Raw genomic sequence first — 18,531 nt, forward strand, 5'->3', positions numbered from 1 at the left:
TGTGTCTTACAAGGAGTTAACGTCGGTTTGGGGAAGCCTCGCTCCGATGTCGCAGAACACAAAGGCAATTTCATCCTTATCACTCTTGCATTTTGGGATCTCCCATTTCTATTGCAGATGGATGGCTTCCAAGTAGAAAGCGTAATTCAGACAACGTTCAGGAAACCAAGGTGGTTTGGGTTACACAATAGAGTGTTTAAAAGAGCCTGGCCCCTTGCGTGCCTTTTTCAAATTTAGCTCTCCGATGAGAATGTAATGCTGTTCTTTGTTTTTCTCATTAAAAGCTATTGAACTGAAGTAGATTCCAACATGTATTTAAACTAGTAGGTTATTTAACCTGGCAAAAATAAATCAATAGTATAAAGAAAACATATGATTGGACTATTCAGATATTCCAATGTGTAACCAGTTCCTTTTTTTTTTTTTTTGCCAGCTTTGACTAGCATTTGCTAGCGCATGTGAATTCTGGGCATGTAACAAAAGGTCTTGCTTTGCCCACTATTTTGTCATTTGATACTATATATAAAAAAAAAGCTCAAGAATGAGCATCTGACAGTTAATGTGTTGAAGGATCCATCTTTTCCATCAACGATGGCAGACTACATTCTGTAATTTTACATTTAAAAGCAATCCGCTTCTTAGATTAAGTTCCTTTGCAGTTCTGTTGATATATTTGCTTTTGCTGTCACTGTGCTTGTGTACATGCTGTTTGTCGTAGCAACATATAGTTATACTACCAGCAGCATTGCATTGATACATAAATTAAACAATTTCTTTGATACTTACGGACATAAAAGATGCATATGCTTTTGCTACATCATCTTTCTTTTTAGAAGTGCTAACAATAGAATGAAAAATAATGAACATATTGCTCTAAATAGTAGGCTTATGAAATGGAAATAAATCCATTATCTGTCCAAATTATTCTGCAAGGTCATGAATAGTAATTCACACTGAATAGTAATTCACTGCAGTTCTAACTTAGCACTACATGAACAAATTAATTGAAGAGGACAATAAAGTGAGAAAAATCTTTTAGCACTGTAATAGCACCCATGTTTTAGCCTGGTAGGCACATCAATGCTTTACTGAAATCTATAAAAGCATGTAAATAATAATCTACTGTTTTCTACAAAGTCAGGTTGGCTGATTAGGTGTTAAAAATGTGAGAATATGGGAATATTTGCGGTTAATCCTGTTATCAGAAATGGGTATATATGACCAGGACTTTCCATGAAAGTAGCCAGACAATCAGGCTGAAAAAAGGGTAATCACTATTTTGCTCTTTGCTCATGAAATTAATAAAAAGGACATGAACTTTGCAATATCTATTATAGCCTTCACCCCCCAAAGGGAACATCATTAAATTTACTGTAAATTATAAAAATATAAAGTTCTAGCACTAAATATTTAAAGAAGAAAACCCCTGCCTTGTTCCATTAAATGCACGTAGTTTCACAGCTAGTTCTGGACAACTCAGTTTACGTAACCTTAAATACAACAGAACCTTAGTAAATTGTTCTTTCTTTTATAATAAAAACAAAATAAACTTCAGCTTCTGTTTTATATGCCGGCTGAGATTCTTCGCAATAATTCCTTCCACATCTGCTCTGCATCTTTCAGAGAGATATTGCTTTTATAAACCTATTTCCTTTCATCAAAATATCCATATGCTTTGTTTTATAGACATGTTGGTGCACTTTAAAACTGAGGCACTAATTACAACTTGGAATCATATGCTAAAGCTAAGAAAATAAATACCTATGTTTATGAGGCATCTAATACTGAGAGTCCCAAACAACTTAACAAAAAATTCCTCAAAGTGTGATAACATACCAATACAAGTACACCTGAAATTATCACACAACGTGTAAAAATAAAATTGAGAGGAAAAGAAAAAGAACCTAAAGAATAAAACTAAACACAGGCACCGTCAGATTCTAAACCAATGACCTAAAATCACGTGCAGAAATGTTGCCATCCAGATTACGACAGTAAAACCATTGCTAACGAACCAAATTGTTTAGGAAACGGGCTAGTATGGGAAAAGCTTGCTAAACCTTTTGTCCAAAATACAAATTTCTAGAATTTCTGGAGACAGAACAGTGTTGGTGCCTCCTCCTGATTTCGCGTTTGTAAGATGCTAGTGTGTGGTACATGTCATTGGCTTCCCAGCGAGCTGTCCGTCGATGGGAGCATTTGAGGGGACAGAGAGCGTAAAATGGATGATCTCCAAATCACATTAACCGTCACTAAAGGCAGGATTAGGAGAGTTTTGTATTGTCCTGACCAATCCGTGGTGCTGTATTCCCTTTTTCGTGTGCAGTCCCTACACACCCAGCACTCCTGTCCCACAAGGGTACAAGCACAGCAGCCACCCTCCATTCCACGCCTGGCAGGTGACAGTCCAAGCACAACTGAGGAACTGAAGGTAGCCACTGTTCTTTACAGCAAATTCTATGTAAGCTTGCTGTGATCCAGATAAAAATTAGGGGGCCTAAAAATATCTATTAACGTCAAGAGAAGAGAACTAGGATGTAATTTTAGAAAGTGCAACATAATCCTTCATGCTTGTGTCCTAGAAGTTCTTAACACACTAAGAACATTTACATGGGAGCAATGAAACGCAGATAACGCTTTTTCATTAATTACCTACCTGTAACATATTTGTGTTTATGAAAGAAGAAATCTGTCTTCTCCCAAAAATCGATCAGTAAAGACTACAGAAAAATGCTTTTAGTCCTTAAATGAAGCACTAAATATCCAATAAAAGGAAACAAAAGCAAATTAGAAAAACATGCTACAAAGTATCTGCCCAGACCACAAAACTTGAAAAGATAAGAGTGTCCTCTAGAAAATTTAGAAGAGCCGAATTAAATCAGCAAGTAGATTCCTTTCAAGGAAAACAGTGTGTAAGTTTGTTGATCACAACTGACATTTGGAGTGCTACAGGCTAACATAAAGGCGCACCCATTACCTCAAAACCAAGGTTCCCAGGTTTCAGTAAAGGCATGCTGAAGAAACGAAATTGTGGATTTAACACTAGTTTTCCTATTTTCTTCCATTCTAACCCTGGGATACGAGCTGTAATCTGAACCAAGCAACACACTGTCAAAGGTATTCTTCTACAATCAGCAAAGAACAAACTGTTCCTTCTCTTCGTTAAATCTGTACCCAATCACACAGACAGGGTTCATCGGGACAGTTTTGCTGCGGAGTACTTGCCAGTGAGAGAACAAAGATTTTCCTCTACATTTTTCCTTCCCCCTTTCTTGCCCCCCCCCCCCCCCCCCCCAAGTGAACACGAGATACAGGAGGCTGTTCTCTAAAGCTGGGTCAAGGTGATTTATGACAGGCACTTACATTAAAATTTAAAAGTTCTGCTGATGCAGGAAATATCGTTTATCTGTAAGTTTCACAGTTTTCATAGCTTAAAATAAAAATTCACAGCTTCCTTCCTTCCCTGAAAATACAACATAACCTAACTGTGCTGATAACATCATAATAGAAATTAGTCACCTTTATTACAGGTTAAGAATGGACGAACTGCAAGGGAATTACAGCTATGTGGTTCCTGCAAGCAAAGCAGAACAGTAAGATGAATCACCCGAGCAAACCAAGCTTCTGGGGCAGGAAAGACTACCTTGCTATTTGTAGTCCTCCCACAGGAGATTTCTGATTGTAGTATTTCTTTATCACGCTCCATTTTTAATAATGAAGAAAATGTTTTGCCATATGGCAAGAGTAAAGAACGTCAGCTAACTGTTTTCATATGGACTTCCTACGTACGTTACTACAAACAGTAGAACACAGGACCTTTTGCACATTATATAAAGATGATGTTTAATGAAGAAATTGAACACACATCTATTACAAGGCATTGGTTGGCATGAAATATTTTTGGTAAAGTGGAAAAATGACACAATCAGGATTACTTTTTAAAAGCACACAGATTTTCCTTCACATCCTGATCAAAACTCAACAGTGACCAAACAGTTTTTATGGTAGTATAAAGGAATGTTTGTTTTAAGAAATAAATTACGAATGGGAAAGTAGAAAGTAAATATTAATATCTGATTCACAGTGCACTCTATATGAAAGAAAAGGTATTTGCCACATAGCCTTTCCAAGTAATATTAAAGGTTTTTCTCTCCTTTAACATTGCTTAGCTTCCCAAAAACTGTCCAGCACTTACTATTAAATAGAACACCTACCACTGCCAGCTAACACCAGCAAAAAAAATCCTCCAGCCAACCTTCCAATGGAAAAAAGGTTAACGAGTATTTTTTCTAGCTCGCAGTAGTAGTTAAATGTGTCACCCTCCTCCCTTTCTAATATTTCTCTCCCTTAATTTAAGTTGAAGTTGGAACAACTGTTCCCAACTCTACCAGGCTCCCAGCGTTATGCATCTATGCTCAAAATCTTGCACAACTTCCCTGTTTTGTCGGCTGGTCTGACCGGAGAGGCTCTTCCAGCACACCCAGTCCTGTCCATACCCCTGTGCTGTGGTGACCAGAGCAGCACAGTTACTGGGAAACCCTGGCACTGGACCCATTTGGCAGCAGGGCCCTGGGGATGAGGCGCCAGCAGATGTACAGGGCATTCCTGACTGAGCACCTGCACCAAGAACCTGCTCAAGAACCATGTAGGGGTCTCACCCCAGCCTCAAAATTAAAAAAAAAAAAATCAGAGTGGAATGGAAAATATTTTTGTAAATCCCCCAGTCAAACAGGAGGAAAACAGAGGGCAATAGTTACAACATGTGGATCAGCTGTCCAGGCAGCGTATGTGCTCTGTTCCTATGCAAAACTAGAACCAGTAGCCTAAATTCATCCTAACTCACCACAAATTACCCCAAAGAATTTGGTAGTAAGAATGCAGTTGTCATCTCTGTGTTTATTTTTTTTTTTATATATATATAAAGAATGCTTAGGACATATGCCAGATATACAGACCTTATCATACTCAGCAACACGATTACTGACGAGACGTCCAGTTTCATTGCAACCTGCCCTCCCAGAGCGTGGACGCTCACAGGAAGGTGGCAGGCCCAGCGTGCTTTGCTCTCCCAGCGGAGTGTTTCGGGGCAACCCAGAGCTCACCAAACTGCAGAGCGCGCACTGCTAAAGTCCCCCTGTGCCCTCCAAAATGTTTTGCTCTGAGAGGGGGTGCAGGACACAGTTTAAAGCCTCAGAGAAGAGTTTAAGAGGTCATTCGGGGGTTGCTGAGCGGCATTCTACATAGTCATTGAAGTGCTTCAACAGCGTTTGGATTCCTATTTAAATGTAGATATTTACATTGTGCATCTCACTGTATTGAAACTTTTACTGTCTAAAACTATGGGTTTGGATTTTTAACAGGGCTTAATCTTACACATTAAGGACTAAATTAAAAAAAGATAGCCCCACCTACTGACAGAACAGTTACAGTACAGAGTAAAAATTAAAGAACTTCATAGTCGCTGACCAGAAAACACGTTTTCTTTCCACCACTTTCACACAGACCCCAGAATCCCTTTATACCAGCAGGGCAAGAACTCGGATCTCTCATTTTCGCTTTGCTCCATACATAACCTCAGATGACAAAGTATTTTCTCATTATCCTGTCCAGAATTTACAGCTACTTGACAGGTTAACATAGGAACTTCATTCAGTAGTATCAGAAAATAAAGTTCAATACAAAACTAATTGAAGAATGAAAAGAATCAGCTGAGACCTATTTCAACAGTCCATCTGCATATCCTATCTCGTGTACTGCTTCCCGTGCTCAGGACTGTAAGAACACCTGTGTCAAGTCAATACTGAGCAGAGCGAGTTACCCTCCAAGTATTGTACAACTTTAGCTGTTTGCTTTCAAAGTAATAGTAGGAAAGCTTTTTTTTGCTTTGAAATCCTTTGATCCCTTCCCCTCCTCCCCCCTTTTTTTTTTGAGTAGACATATTTCTAGAATTTTTTTTTTAGTCTTAGCATTTAGTAATAGCTTTCATCTCTTCATGTGCTATGTCACTACCCATTTGTAAATACGGAAGATTTTAATGTTGTCTATCCAAAAAGTTTCTTCCCCTTCCCTTAAAGCTTAAATTTCTATATATTATATATTTATAGTTGTTCCAAATAACCTACAGAACTGCCAAGAGAAAGTTGCAAAGTTTCTCCACTAAATTCTTCCAGAATTAGTTTTCTCCTGCCTATGTCTGGCACAGTAAGCTCTCTTGGAAGTACTTTGCTTTAGTGCCTGAGAAACAGACGGTGTCAAGTCACCCTACAATAAGTTAAGTTTTGAGCATGTAAGGTGGAGAAGAGGTTGCTGGATAGACAGCCTAACACTGCTAGTAATTCTCCCACTATGTAATTCATCTTACCTCATCTATTTTTCCCGCTACAGTGCTAAGTCAAGTCACACCCAGAAATAAAGATTCATTGCATATGCACAAAGCTCTCAGGTAGGCTTGTCCAGTTGTTCTCTTCTGCTCTTACAAATCCAGACAGCACTGCAGGAGGAAGCACTGTTATACAGATAACAAAATTACAATCTTTTTTTAATATTTAGCAATGGTGGTGGGATTGCAAATGAGATAATCTGTTTTTTCTTCTGCTTTTTCCCCTTTGGTGAAAAGTTAATTTCATTATTGAAACACTAGATAATGAGAAGCACTGGGATGAATTAAGCATCACCTTGTGACAGAACGGACAACGCTTGAATTCAAATCATGATGTACAGAAATAAAACAAAAAAAGCCCAAAAAAACCTCAGAAAAACAAATTGCCACTTGGACGCAGGAAAATGTAACTTTACTGACCTGTCAATGCCACAGTGTTTCCAGTTAAGAAATTGCTTCTTTTCATCTCTAGCTTGTTGCAAGGCACAAAAAGTGACGCAGCATGCTAATAGTAGCAGAATTTGAGGCATATGTTCTTATTTAACAGGGACTTTAATAGTTATTTCATAAAGCTTTTACAATCACTACATTCAAGTATGTTCTACTAATCAATGCAAAACCAGAGAGTAATTCTTCAGGTTCATTTTATTAGCAATGATGAATATAAATCTCTTATGAAAATATTCTTAACATTTCAATATATAAGAATTGTCTATAAAAATATACTACTACATAATAAAGCCAGTAACTTCTACAAAACATATCATTCAACATATATTTAACAATATATAGCATGTAGTAAAAATTGTTTAATTAATGCTGAGGGTATTTTTACCTCCTTTTTGTCAAACGGTAACTAACATGACATAGGAAATTACTCATTCTGATAAACAGAAGTGTTATCACCATAGAAGTCTATGTATGTTCCACCCTGAAGTTACCTGCATCTGCAGGAACATAAAGCCACAACTTTTCTTTGGATGCACAGGCAGTTATGATCACAAAAAACATTCTGCTGGTAACTGCAACGTCCTGGTGAAGTCAGCGCTGCACATCTGCTGTCGGCATTGCCATCCCGGAATCCACGCGGGGACAGAGATCATGCTTCCACCACCCTCCTGCAACTGATGTCACAGATGAGCCTACCGTGGTTAGAGAAGTGGAAAACAAACTCTTCCTAGTTAACTACTGCTAGTTAGTAAGGAAGTAACTTTTGAAGAGGCTGCCTCTCTAGAAATAAACTTTCTTCCAACAGACAGCTCTTGAACAAAAGCTCAAGGAAGAGAAAATAATGGGCGGGAAGTGTTTATACTATATACTAAATGATGATCAAGGATTGTATTAGCCATCTTGTCATTATCAATTACAGGAAGAGCCATCTTAGAACAGTTTTTGGAATTGGGAAAGAGCCTAGTTTCAGGTTTCAGAAGAAAAATGACACATTGAACTAGTTATTTCACCAGTGCTGTTATGCTGAGGTTACTTCATGTCCAGTGTTGGACAAATGCAGGAAATCCATTTTAATTATGTAAACTGCCCTCGTCTACACAATGAACTTGTCAAATTCTTAGTGTAGATGTATTTAGAGAGTTTTATAGCATACTTTGAGAACTAACTTAACCTGAAAGAAATTGGCTACTGCACTGCGACAGTACATACATTTTTCCGGCCATCAACTCTCTATAGAAGAGTCAGGTACATAAGGCTTTAAGGCTACAAAGTCCCACTGAAGACAACAGACGATTACAGTGTTTTGCATAGTAAAGAACATAAGAAACATGCTTGTGATGCATCAGTAACAACTAAACCATTTTACCCTGTGTTTATGTGCAAAAGAACCAATAATTAATTATTACTCTTTCTATTCAGGATCCACTGAAATCGATACATTGAATTGGTATGTTGAAATTCAAGCGCAATTGCAATGCAACAATATTTCATCATATTACAAAGGGAGGACTTCCTATAAGAAAAGTACATTTATCGAACTAAAAATACGGTAAAGATCACAACAGGACACTACAGGTGATGAACATTAATAATGTATTTCTGACTCAAAGCTCAGAAAAATCACATTTCACCCTGAGAAACTTTCTGTATTAAAACTTAAAAAGCTAAAAAAGATTTTGAAAGCAAAAATCCATCTAAGAAAAGAAAAAAATTTAAAAAAAAAGAAAAAAGGAAAAATCAGAATCTGAAAGAATCAAGGCTAAGCCTAGGAATTCTAAGAAATATTTTTTATTACAACAAACCCCAACATTTCAGGGTATCCATACTTTTGTATAATTTCATCCTCCTCAAGGCTTCCAACTAAAATTTAGCGGTTTGACCTACATCCGAGAGGCAGAAAAATTAAAAAATTGAGATGCCTGAAGAAACTTAAAGCTTAAACGTCTTCCATTCCCAAAATCATCTACAAGAGCTAGTCAGAGAAGCTAGCTTGTCATGCTTTATGACTAGAGAAGCCCTAGTCAAGTCTTTCATTCTCACACCAGTTAAAGAGTTCTCTAAAAGATGGATCAAAATCAAAATAATGTTCCAAAAAATAAAATGTTCTCCAACATAGGATCTTGTTCAGATTATTATTTTAACTTAAGTGTTTAAGGAAGTTTATAAACAGCAAAAGGAAATAAACAGATGGAGCCCATAAGGAAACGCTACAGGTTTGCACAAAGAAAAAAAAAAAACATCTGGGGTTTTTGGCACTACCGGTATGGAAATATAGCACGAGTTTCTGCCAGAACTTGAGAGAAAAATCACTAATCACTGTATCAGGTTGATGATTTCAGGTCAGCTTATTTTCTGCACTTGCTCTTGTGTTAAGGGCAAGAAAAGAGTCCTTTCTGCAGTAGTCTCTTGTCCTCTACTCAGCATAACCTAAATTCATTGAAATCATACGACCTAAAGATTTTTCGATATAAGCTTCCACATTATATTTACTCCATACCGACAAAGCAGCATTCATACACTGTAATTTAAACTATTATCTAATTCCTCTTCCTAATGTTTTCACACTGTCATCAAGTCCAGGCTACTCTGGTTTTGCCCTCTTCAACAACCTTACTAAGCAGTTATGCAGCTGGATCAGCTCCCAGAGCCAGCTCACCACACAAACCACGAGCACTGAGCCAACAGGAGGGACCAGGACTAGCTGACAACCGAAATTTACATGAATCTGAACTGCTTTGGAACCACAGCTTTGTAAGTGTCGGTTCAAACACATGCATGTTAAACATGCAGCGAAGCAGTACAAAATGCAGTCTATTTTCCTCCGCTCCCCAAAAGCTGTTGCTTAATGGCAGTGATGGCTGAGCAGCAGAAGAAACCATCCCAGTTTATAGTTTCAAGTATTAAGTGAAACAAACGGGTGCCAAACTGGAATTTTATTCTTACATCAGGCTTTAAAGAGATGTGAAAGTGGTTTCATACTACTCCTGACCTTGTCAGCAGTAGCTGAACTTCAGCCTTCAGGAGAAGCAGACAATGGGCAGCTCTAAGCAGGAACTGATTGTACTGCTGAAGTGGAAACTTCTCCTGTCCATAGACACACATGGATTCAGGGCGTTGGTTTATGTACAGAATCTTGTGCCAAGATGGCTCCCAACTTCCAGATGCATCTCGAAGTACTATACACATTCCAGACCTCCCGGACTCAGGTCCCTAGATCTGCCCTGCCAGGATGCAATGCTTTTTGGCAAAAGAAATGATGTGTGACTAGACATCTATAAATCAAAACAAGAAAGCATCTGCCACCTTTAGTGATTTTCAAAAAAAAACCAAGTATCAAGTCTACAGAGCACAGCATTCTCCTTTAGAAAAACACTGGAGTCAGTAAATAACTGAAAAACACCTCATGATACAAAGGACCAAATAAAGATCCAAGTTAAATTTTTCTTTAAGCACTACTGAGACCCAAACGTACGTAAAACTCCATTTGGGAAAATCACCTACCTGATAATAAACATATATTTCTCCCTAAACATGAAAGACACCAAGATCAGTAACAGAAGCCTTTTTTCTTAGTGTTTGTTGCTATCAAGATAAGGCCTACAGAAGTGAGAAGGTGTGTAAGAGAAGTGACTAAGTGCAGATTTAAGAGGGCCAGCTGGAGACATGGGGCTGATGCTGCCCGCTAGCACTGCCTGATGTTGTGCGGATGCTGCCATGTCATGGGATGCACGTGCGTAGCTCCACCCTCCCACCAAGCTCTCCTCAAACCTGTTCTGTTCTCCACTATGACCCTGGCCAACCTGCATTTTCTGTGAAACTGCAATTACTCTGAACTCTTGTAAATTCTTCAGATATAGGAGGATTTAAAATAAAGCATTTGCCTAACTTCATAAAGGCCAAGAAGTCTTAAACTTGGTCTCATAAAGAACTTTTGTACAAAAGAATCTAAACAAAAGGGTCATAAGCAGCATTTAAAAAAACCAATACTAAATACCTAAAAAATTTAGTATTTTGCATAGAACAAAGAAAAGTGCAGCTATAGCATACTATTCCACACCACAAGAAATGGCTCATTTACGGGTGGTATACCATTAACTATTGTCTCTCATCACTGAGACTGCAGCAACTAAAGACAGGTTCATTGGGAAAATCACGTTACAAAAAAAAGGGATTAGGTTGCTTCATTATGTCTGTAAAGCAAGTGCAAACTTTTTTTTTTTTTTTAAAGAAATCAAAGCCAATAGGTAATTTTCACAAGTTAATTTTCTCTTAATATTACTTGGAAAGGTGAAATATCCTTTGTTCTTTTGGAATCCAGACTAACAATAAATCCCCATTTGGCATCTGTTTCAGACGGGGAATCTCAAGCTTGTAAATGGGCAAGCTTTAGCTGTTCTATAAAAGTTGGATGTTTATAGGATTATAACTCTTTGTTTCACTCTAACTTTTGTTCTGCAATCCCTCTGGCAATCAAGCACAGAATAATATTAAGTAAGCCTGGGAGACTGATTCCCACTGCTCAGCAGAAAAGGGAAAGGGTCTAAGAAGTGGAGACTCAGGAATTTTAGGAAAATAAAATGCCAAAAAAGCTATTATCTGCTTTTGGTAGGAAGCAAGCAACGTCTAAATATCTTCCTACTTCTCATATTTGCATGCCTAAATACGAGAAAGAAAAGCATATACCTAATCAGTTGTTAAAACATCTTCAATTTTGGTGTTTTTTTTTTTTTAAATCAACTTATTTTATTGGATATAACTTGGTACTACAATTTGGTAAATGAGATATTTCAAATAAATAAAAATAAATATTGTATATATATTTCAAGATTGCCTGTTTCTGTAATGAATTAGTGTCTGTATTGTTAGATTTCATTTTGCTTAGCTTTTTTCAAGCTTTGTCGCCACTTACGAATGGCCGTTCCAGAACTACTAGCTACTACACAGAGAGCACCACCCACAGTCCACCAAGTTGGGAGATGATTAAGAAAAAGAATTTGTAAAATAAAAGCAAACACCACATCCATTGTTTTCATTATGGCTACAGGTCCAGCCTTCTCTATCTGTAATGCTTTTGTGAGAAATATCTGACCACCTAACCCTACCACGCCTATTAATATTAGAAGAACCCTATCTTTACCGCAATATGGTAAACGCCATTCATTCATAACAAATAACGCTACAACACATCCAATGAAACCAATGACTGCGTAATACCAAATTGACAGAAAATAATGCACAGATTTTCCCACTTTCCTTAGTATAATGAAAGTCGAAGCTGTAGATAGTGTGCTTGTAATTGCTGCTACAGTTCCTTTAAGGTGATCGGTGTAACTTCCTTCGATCCCCGTAACGTTTGACCCGAACAGAAATGGTGGTCTGGCAATAAGAATCACTCCAGTGATTGCAAAGAGGGTAAACAGAAGATCCCAAATGCTGTATTTCTCTTTGAGAAAGATCCATGCCAGCAACGATGTAAAAACAGGACTGCTGAAAGTTATAACAGTGGCATCGGCTAGTGGCATGACTTGGAAAGCATAGTAGAGAAGAATCATTGCACTAGAGCCAAGGAGTCCTCGGAAGAAAAGAAAAATTCTTTTACCTTTTGGTCCCAAAAACCCGGTTCTGAAAAAACAGAAATGTCACATTAATGTCACTGGTTTGCTTATTTCATGACCAATATCCAATCACATTTAATCATACACACCTTTCTAGACTGAGGGACTTATCTCAAATGTCAAAATATTTTTAACTGATCACAGACCAGTTTATTCCCATCACCACCCCCAATCACATTCAAAGTCCGCAACCTATTCTTCTAGTTATTAATTTTTTGCTTGCAAAATAACCCAAGAGTATCTACAAATTACCGTCTATTTTTTGGTTTTAAGAACACCACTTCATGAAGATCAATACATTTGATATGAACCCTGTAGAAACCTCTACAATTCAGGGATTCAAGATTTTTCAGTTTTCTGAACTCTATTAAATAAAATATCAGGTAATCCAAAACAATGCAATTACGCAACTGGTCTGAATTAAAGTAATATTACAATCTGATTTAAGTGAGTGATAATTCTAGATCTATTTTTAAGAAATAACTTTAAGTTTAAACATTTGCTACACTTACTTGTAGTATATTAAACCAGGAAGAACAAATGCCATTTGGAAAACACATCGAAACGCACTCACTTCCACTGAATGTACATCTTCTATTTTTTTAAGAAATAAAGAGGCCACTGAGAAAAGGAAGGCAGACAGTACAGTATAAAACAGACCAAGTCCTGGACAAGCAGCTTTCTTCTTTGTCCCTGCAAGAGACAAACTCCAGTTAATAATGATCAATTAGATTTCTCAGGTCAGTGGGCTCTACGTCCTGCAGTGCTACACACATTTGTAGCTATTCTTGTGGTAAAGAACAGGAGAAGCAAAAGAAACAAATGCAAATACCACATGTATTTACCAGACCTACTTTGAAAATATGTTTCACTGACCACCACGACTCTCCTTTTCTTCTTAAGGAGATAAGATATGAACTCTAACAATACAAAACCATTCCTACACTTCTCACAGTTCTACATGAGCTAGTAGGCTTCACTTCTTGGAGGCATCAAACTAGTTTGGGCAATTCACTACAGAACTAGTTGTAGGATTCTGACCACCACCCAAGGATGAATAAATACAACTGACTGCAAAATGGTCCATGGTCAGATTCTGGAACGCTGAAACTTATTAACTGGGAATTATCTGATTATTGAGTAAGTTAATTAAGGTTCCTAAGCAACAATTTAATTTCCTTTCTCACAAACACACACGTGAAAATTGTGTACAGAACCTCACTTCTGTTATACCTCATGTTTATTTTGCAGCTAACTCACCCTAAATTTGACCTAGACCTACAGAAGTTTTTTATAACATTCTTATCTTGCTGTTCAGAATCCAAATATTTTCTTCAAATAAATCCCACATATACATTTTTAAGCAGCAGAAGTTTAAGTGACTGATTTTAAAACATCATAGGCCTGTTGAAAGTACTGATATCCATCACAGTTCCATCAAGACCTTAGTTTCACCTTAGTTTTTGCTTATTTATCAGACTTTCTCTTCCAGAATTAGTTTCCCAAGTCTAATGGTTTCTATTCAAGCTTCCCCATTGCCTTAGGCCCTCTTCAGTGACAGACTCTTCCTCATTCTACTCATCATCCCCATCCTCAACTATCACACACAAAAAAAAGGCCAAACAGAGAGGGTGAACTGCTGCCAAGCTCAACACTGTCTCCAAAGAAACCAGCCTTTTTTGTTATTGCACTGCTGCACAAATGGAACAGTCTTTCCACTGAACCTTGAGGTGAACACCATGGAAAAGAGAACCCATGAAAAATTTGAGCGGGATGTTACCTTGCTATCTCTTTTCTTTCTGTCTGCACAAAACATTGGGTGTTACCTTTTCTTCGACAATACCCTCTAAAGAAAAGAGCGAGAACTCCATGTTCCTGAGGCAGTGTTCTGATAAAAGGGTGCTTTATCTCACATTAGTGTGGGAGCCCATGAGCCTTATGGATCCTCCACAACATAATCAGCAGGGCACAGCTGTGAGTTGCTTAGCAACTAAATATGGTTTTGAGAGGTTTTTTGTTTTGTTTTGGGTGTGTGGTTTTTCTAAACTAACAAAACTTGTCACAAACCATTTTGATTCTCCTTGAGATCAGCACTCAAGGCTGAGAAACTGCTTCTTACTACCTAAGAGCTGAGACCGTGGGCTGATACACTGTGTATAGCATTGTTTCCAGCTCAAACAGTTCTACAGACCCAGGCTTCAATACTGCCACCAGAATTTAAAGTAGGCAGAAGGCCGGCTCTTCAAGGAATCCAGCCACACTACAGCTGAAAATGAATGACAGCTTCTACTAGGTAGAAATATTTCTACTTAGCAACAGCCACTTACATAAAAGTGACTATAAAAACTACCACCAACCAACACCCGACCGGGACATCTACCAACTCTGAAACAGAGTGGATTTAAAAAATGTTCACGAATTATGTAATGTCCTAATCCACACAGTCATGCAACAGGACTGCAAGATCAACAACGTCTCTAACATTAACGCAAGAGGAATCAGAGTGGCCTATAACTGCAATGGGAAATCCAAACCCAGGCTGGCTTATGAATGAACACAGCACAAACAGAACTACCAACTTTTATTTCAGGCATGATAGCTTGTCTGATTACTACAGAACGAAGCCAGTCTAATTAATGGAAGTGTTGAAATGGAAAACCAATCAAATTGAAGCAAACTAAGTTGAAAGGATCTTACACCCAGAACTAAGCTTTGGATTTGAAGGAACAAAGAAAACCAGAAGGAACTCATTTTTCTAAGCTACCCAACACGCCAAGCCTATCAGAAACAGTGTCTTGTAAGACTAGAATTTAAACCATTAACGTCTCATATTATCAAAGCTTGTACTCGATGCAATGAGAAAGTCTTTTACTTCCTTTTAAAAATAAAATGGTACAAGTTCTTCCACCAAAAACAAGAATTTCAGTTCTTAAGAGTACTTCTTTCAAAATGCGTTCTAAGGAGGTTAGGTTAAGATAACATTCCCACTCCACAAACTATTAAGCCTCCAAACACTAGCCCGATGCCATCAAAACACTCCAGCACTCATGCTTTTTTCAAAAAAGTGTAGCAGTCTGAAAACAAAAAAGTTTCAAGTTGCACCTAAGCCTCTCTCCTGAGTGGCTACAGATTTGAGATTTGGTTTTCCAATTGTATTCGCTGGCCATCTCCACACATTAAGGCTTTCAAACAATCTCCCACTCCTGTTTTAAGTGTTAGTCAAATGCCCCCCGCTGCACACCATTATCTGTGTAAAGTCTTTTTGTTTGGGTTTTAATGCCATGCTTTCTTGCAAACAGTATTTACACTTGCAAAATGCGTCCAGAAGAAAATGACACTTGTCACATATGTCCACCTTGAGAAGAGCAGCAGAGGCAGAAGAGTACTGGCGGTGGGGAAGGTGGTCGGTGAGAAGATGATTCTCCCAGACCTTCAGGAAAGCCAGAAGAGGGTGATCATTCTGCACACCATAAGAAGCACAGCTCTCTCTCAGACTCCAGGAAAGCGACAGGAGCACAACACCCTGCGTATGAACTAATCATGGTCATGCAGACAAGATCTAGGCATGATTCATAAAGTTTTGCCACTGACTCAACATTTTGCTAGACAGACTAACAAAAAAAGAAGTATTTTTTGGTAAATAAATGCAAGTTTCTCAGGATTTCAGATACTGTTTTTTTCCCCAAGGTTTGCCTCAGAAGAGATGCTAACGGGAATTTCACTGAAGTACGCCGTCTCTTTTGGCCTGTCCACAGCTTACGAGCTTACGAGCTAACGAAGACTGCCATTTCATCCATTTTCTGATGGAAAGTCAGTTATGGTCCACATTTAACGGCAAACACATTTTCAGTGAAGTCGTTTAAAAATTACACACGCTGAAGCACTTCAGGTAACAACTTCAAAACTTCTTTTAAGGTGGTATTTACGTTTTAAAAGGAAGCCACGTCAGACTTACAAAAAACACCTTCGCGGCAAGCCTGTGGCTTCAACAACCCCAAACGACGAAGCGGCGAAGCCGGTGCTAAGCCGAAAACAACGAGCAGGCTCAGGCCGAGGGAAGGTGCGAGCCACCGAGGCAGCCACAGCCGCCACGGGGACGGGAGCGGGGAGCGGCCCCGAGCGCTCTGCCCGCTCCCGGGGCGGCCGCGCCGGGGCCCGGCGTCACGGAGGAGGTGGCGCCCGCCTCTCCCCTCAGCGTCCCCTTCACCCGGGACCTGCCCGTCCGCTGAGGCGGAGCGGGAGGCGGAGGGCGCAGCCGAGCGCGCTCGCAGGGGCCGGCCCGGTGCCCCCCGCCGGGCAGCAGGTGCGAGCCGCCGGGGCCGCCGGGGAGGCGGCGGGGCCGGCCCAGGTGCCGGGCGCCCTATGCGGCCGCCCCAGCTCGCTCGGCGCCCCGCCGCCGCCGGCCGTGAGCCCCGGTGTCCTCGGGGCCGCTTCCTCTTCCTCCGCCCCGGCGGCAATGTCACCCCGACAGCGGGTAGCCCACCCAGGAGGGCGCTGCCCCCCCCCGCCCCGCTTGCCAGACTGCCCCTCCTCACCCGGTGCCTTGCAGCAGCGCGGCCAGGACAAACCCGAGCAGGAGCCGCGAACGCGGCGCTCTTCGGCGCTCGCCGCCTCCATACCGGGCGCCGGGCACAGGCAAGGCTGCCCCGTGCCTGCCCCGTCCTCCCGGCTCGGCGGCACCTCCGGCTCCGTCCCGCCCGCGGCCGGAACCGCGGCGGCCTCGCCGCCCTGGCACGGCACCATGAGGGCGCCGGGCTGGCCGCGATGCTACCGGCTCCTCACGAGCCGGCCGGCACCTGGCCTCTTGCGCATGCGGTGCCACCGCCCAGCGCCGCCCGGCTCCCTCCCTCTTCCCGCCCGGAGCGCCCTGAGCCCGTGGGGCGGGGGGGCCGTGCCGGGTCCCGGCTTACCGCATCCCGAGGCAGGGCCGCGCCGGGAAGCAGCCGGCTTGCCAGTCCCCCTCCCACAGCAGAGACCTGCCCGGAAGCCCGCAGGGAGCCAAGCGCCCCTCCCGGGACAGGCGCAGCGCCGTGTCTGTTCCTCAGCCCGCGACAGCGCCCTGCGAGGGGCGCGGCGTGGGCGGCGGGGAGCTCTGCCCGGGCGGAGGGGCGTGGGCCGCGCCGGGGCTCGGCGGGAGGCCCCGGCGCCTCGGGAGGGGGAGCTCTCATCTCGCCGGAGAGCGGAGCGGGGCTGGCCCCGCCGGGCGGCCGTGAGGCGCGGGGCGGCGCAGGCCGCGGCTGCTGCTGAGCGGCTTTGTGAGGCGGTTGCGCTTGCCAGGACGTAAAACTCTGAGAAGGGATGGCGCGAAATTATGTTGCGGGCGTGGGTGCGTCATCTGAGCCCGCTGCTGCGCACGGGGCGGCTGCCTCGCGGTGCGGGTCACCGGCCTGCTCCTAGGCAGGACCCGCGCCGTGGTAGCTGGGCTCTTGTCACCGCCTCTGCGTGCCCTGTGTGCCACAGTGTGAGATCCCGCCGGCCCCGTCTCCTCACCGGGTGCAGCAGCTCGGCCGTCCTTCCGCGGGCCCATCGGCATTTGATGGCCGTGGTGGCGGCGGCGGCAGCATCCCCTCCGTCTCCGTCCGTCTCCGTGGAAAAGCTGCTGCCGGCACCAGCCGCGCTCACGGAGGTCAAAATGGGATGCGATTAGTCATTCCGTGTGCCTAGGAAAAGCCTTGCAGGGTTGTTGGCAGGGCACAGAAGTCATTTCACCACCTTCTCGCGGTACGTTTTCCGTAAAAAAAGCAATGACGCCTGTGTCTTTCGGGAGTCAGAAAGGGGAGTGGGTGCGAGGAAACACAGGATAGCCCCTTACCCGTCAGAGTGCAGAGGAGAAGCAGCGGAATAAATCTCAAATGCTAAAATTCTTGCCTTTTGAGCAAGTTGAGCTGTTATCAATAATTAAAATAGGGAGGAATTTCTATTGAAAGAGGAGATTTATGCTCACACATCTTTTAGCTGCATAGTCAGTGTTTATTTATTTATTCTTAAGAAGTGGAAATGTAATCTATAGCTTTAGCAAATTGAGTACTAAGTGCTAAATACAAGCTATTTCACACAAACTGTTTCAAGCTTTCCCTCAAGCTACCA

At 41.6% G+C, this 18,531-nt stretch overlaps 1 protein-coding gene across 1 annotated transcript; it reads right to left on the reverse strand.

Annotated features, from left to right (window-relative positions):
• Positions 1–6,931: 6,931 nt before the first annotated feature.
• Positions 6,932–17,216, reverse strand: SLC35G1 (solute carrier family 35 member G1). Its single transcript, XM_075423442.1, has 3 exons — positions 16,980–17,216; positions 12,957–13,137; positions 6,932–12,451 (listed from the first exon to the last, which is right to left on the reverse strand). Exons 1-3 carry the CDS (start codon positions 17,185–17,187, stop codon positions 11,692–11,694), a joined length of 1,149 nt encoding a protein of 382 aa, XP_075279557.1. The 5' UTR covers positions 17,188–17,216; the 3' UTR covers positions 6,932–11,691.
• Positions 17,217–18,531: the final 1,315 nt, after the last annotated feature.

The sequence above is a fragment of the Opisthocomus hoazin genome, chromosome 6 (genome assembly GCF_030867145.1).
Source record: "Opisthocomus hoazin isolate bOpiHoa1 chromosome 6, bOpiHoa1.hap1, whole genome shotgun sequence".
Lineage (NCBI taxonomy): Eukaryota > Metazoa > Chordata > Aves > Opisthocomiformes > Opisthocomidae > Opisthocomus > Opisthocomus hoazin.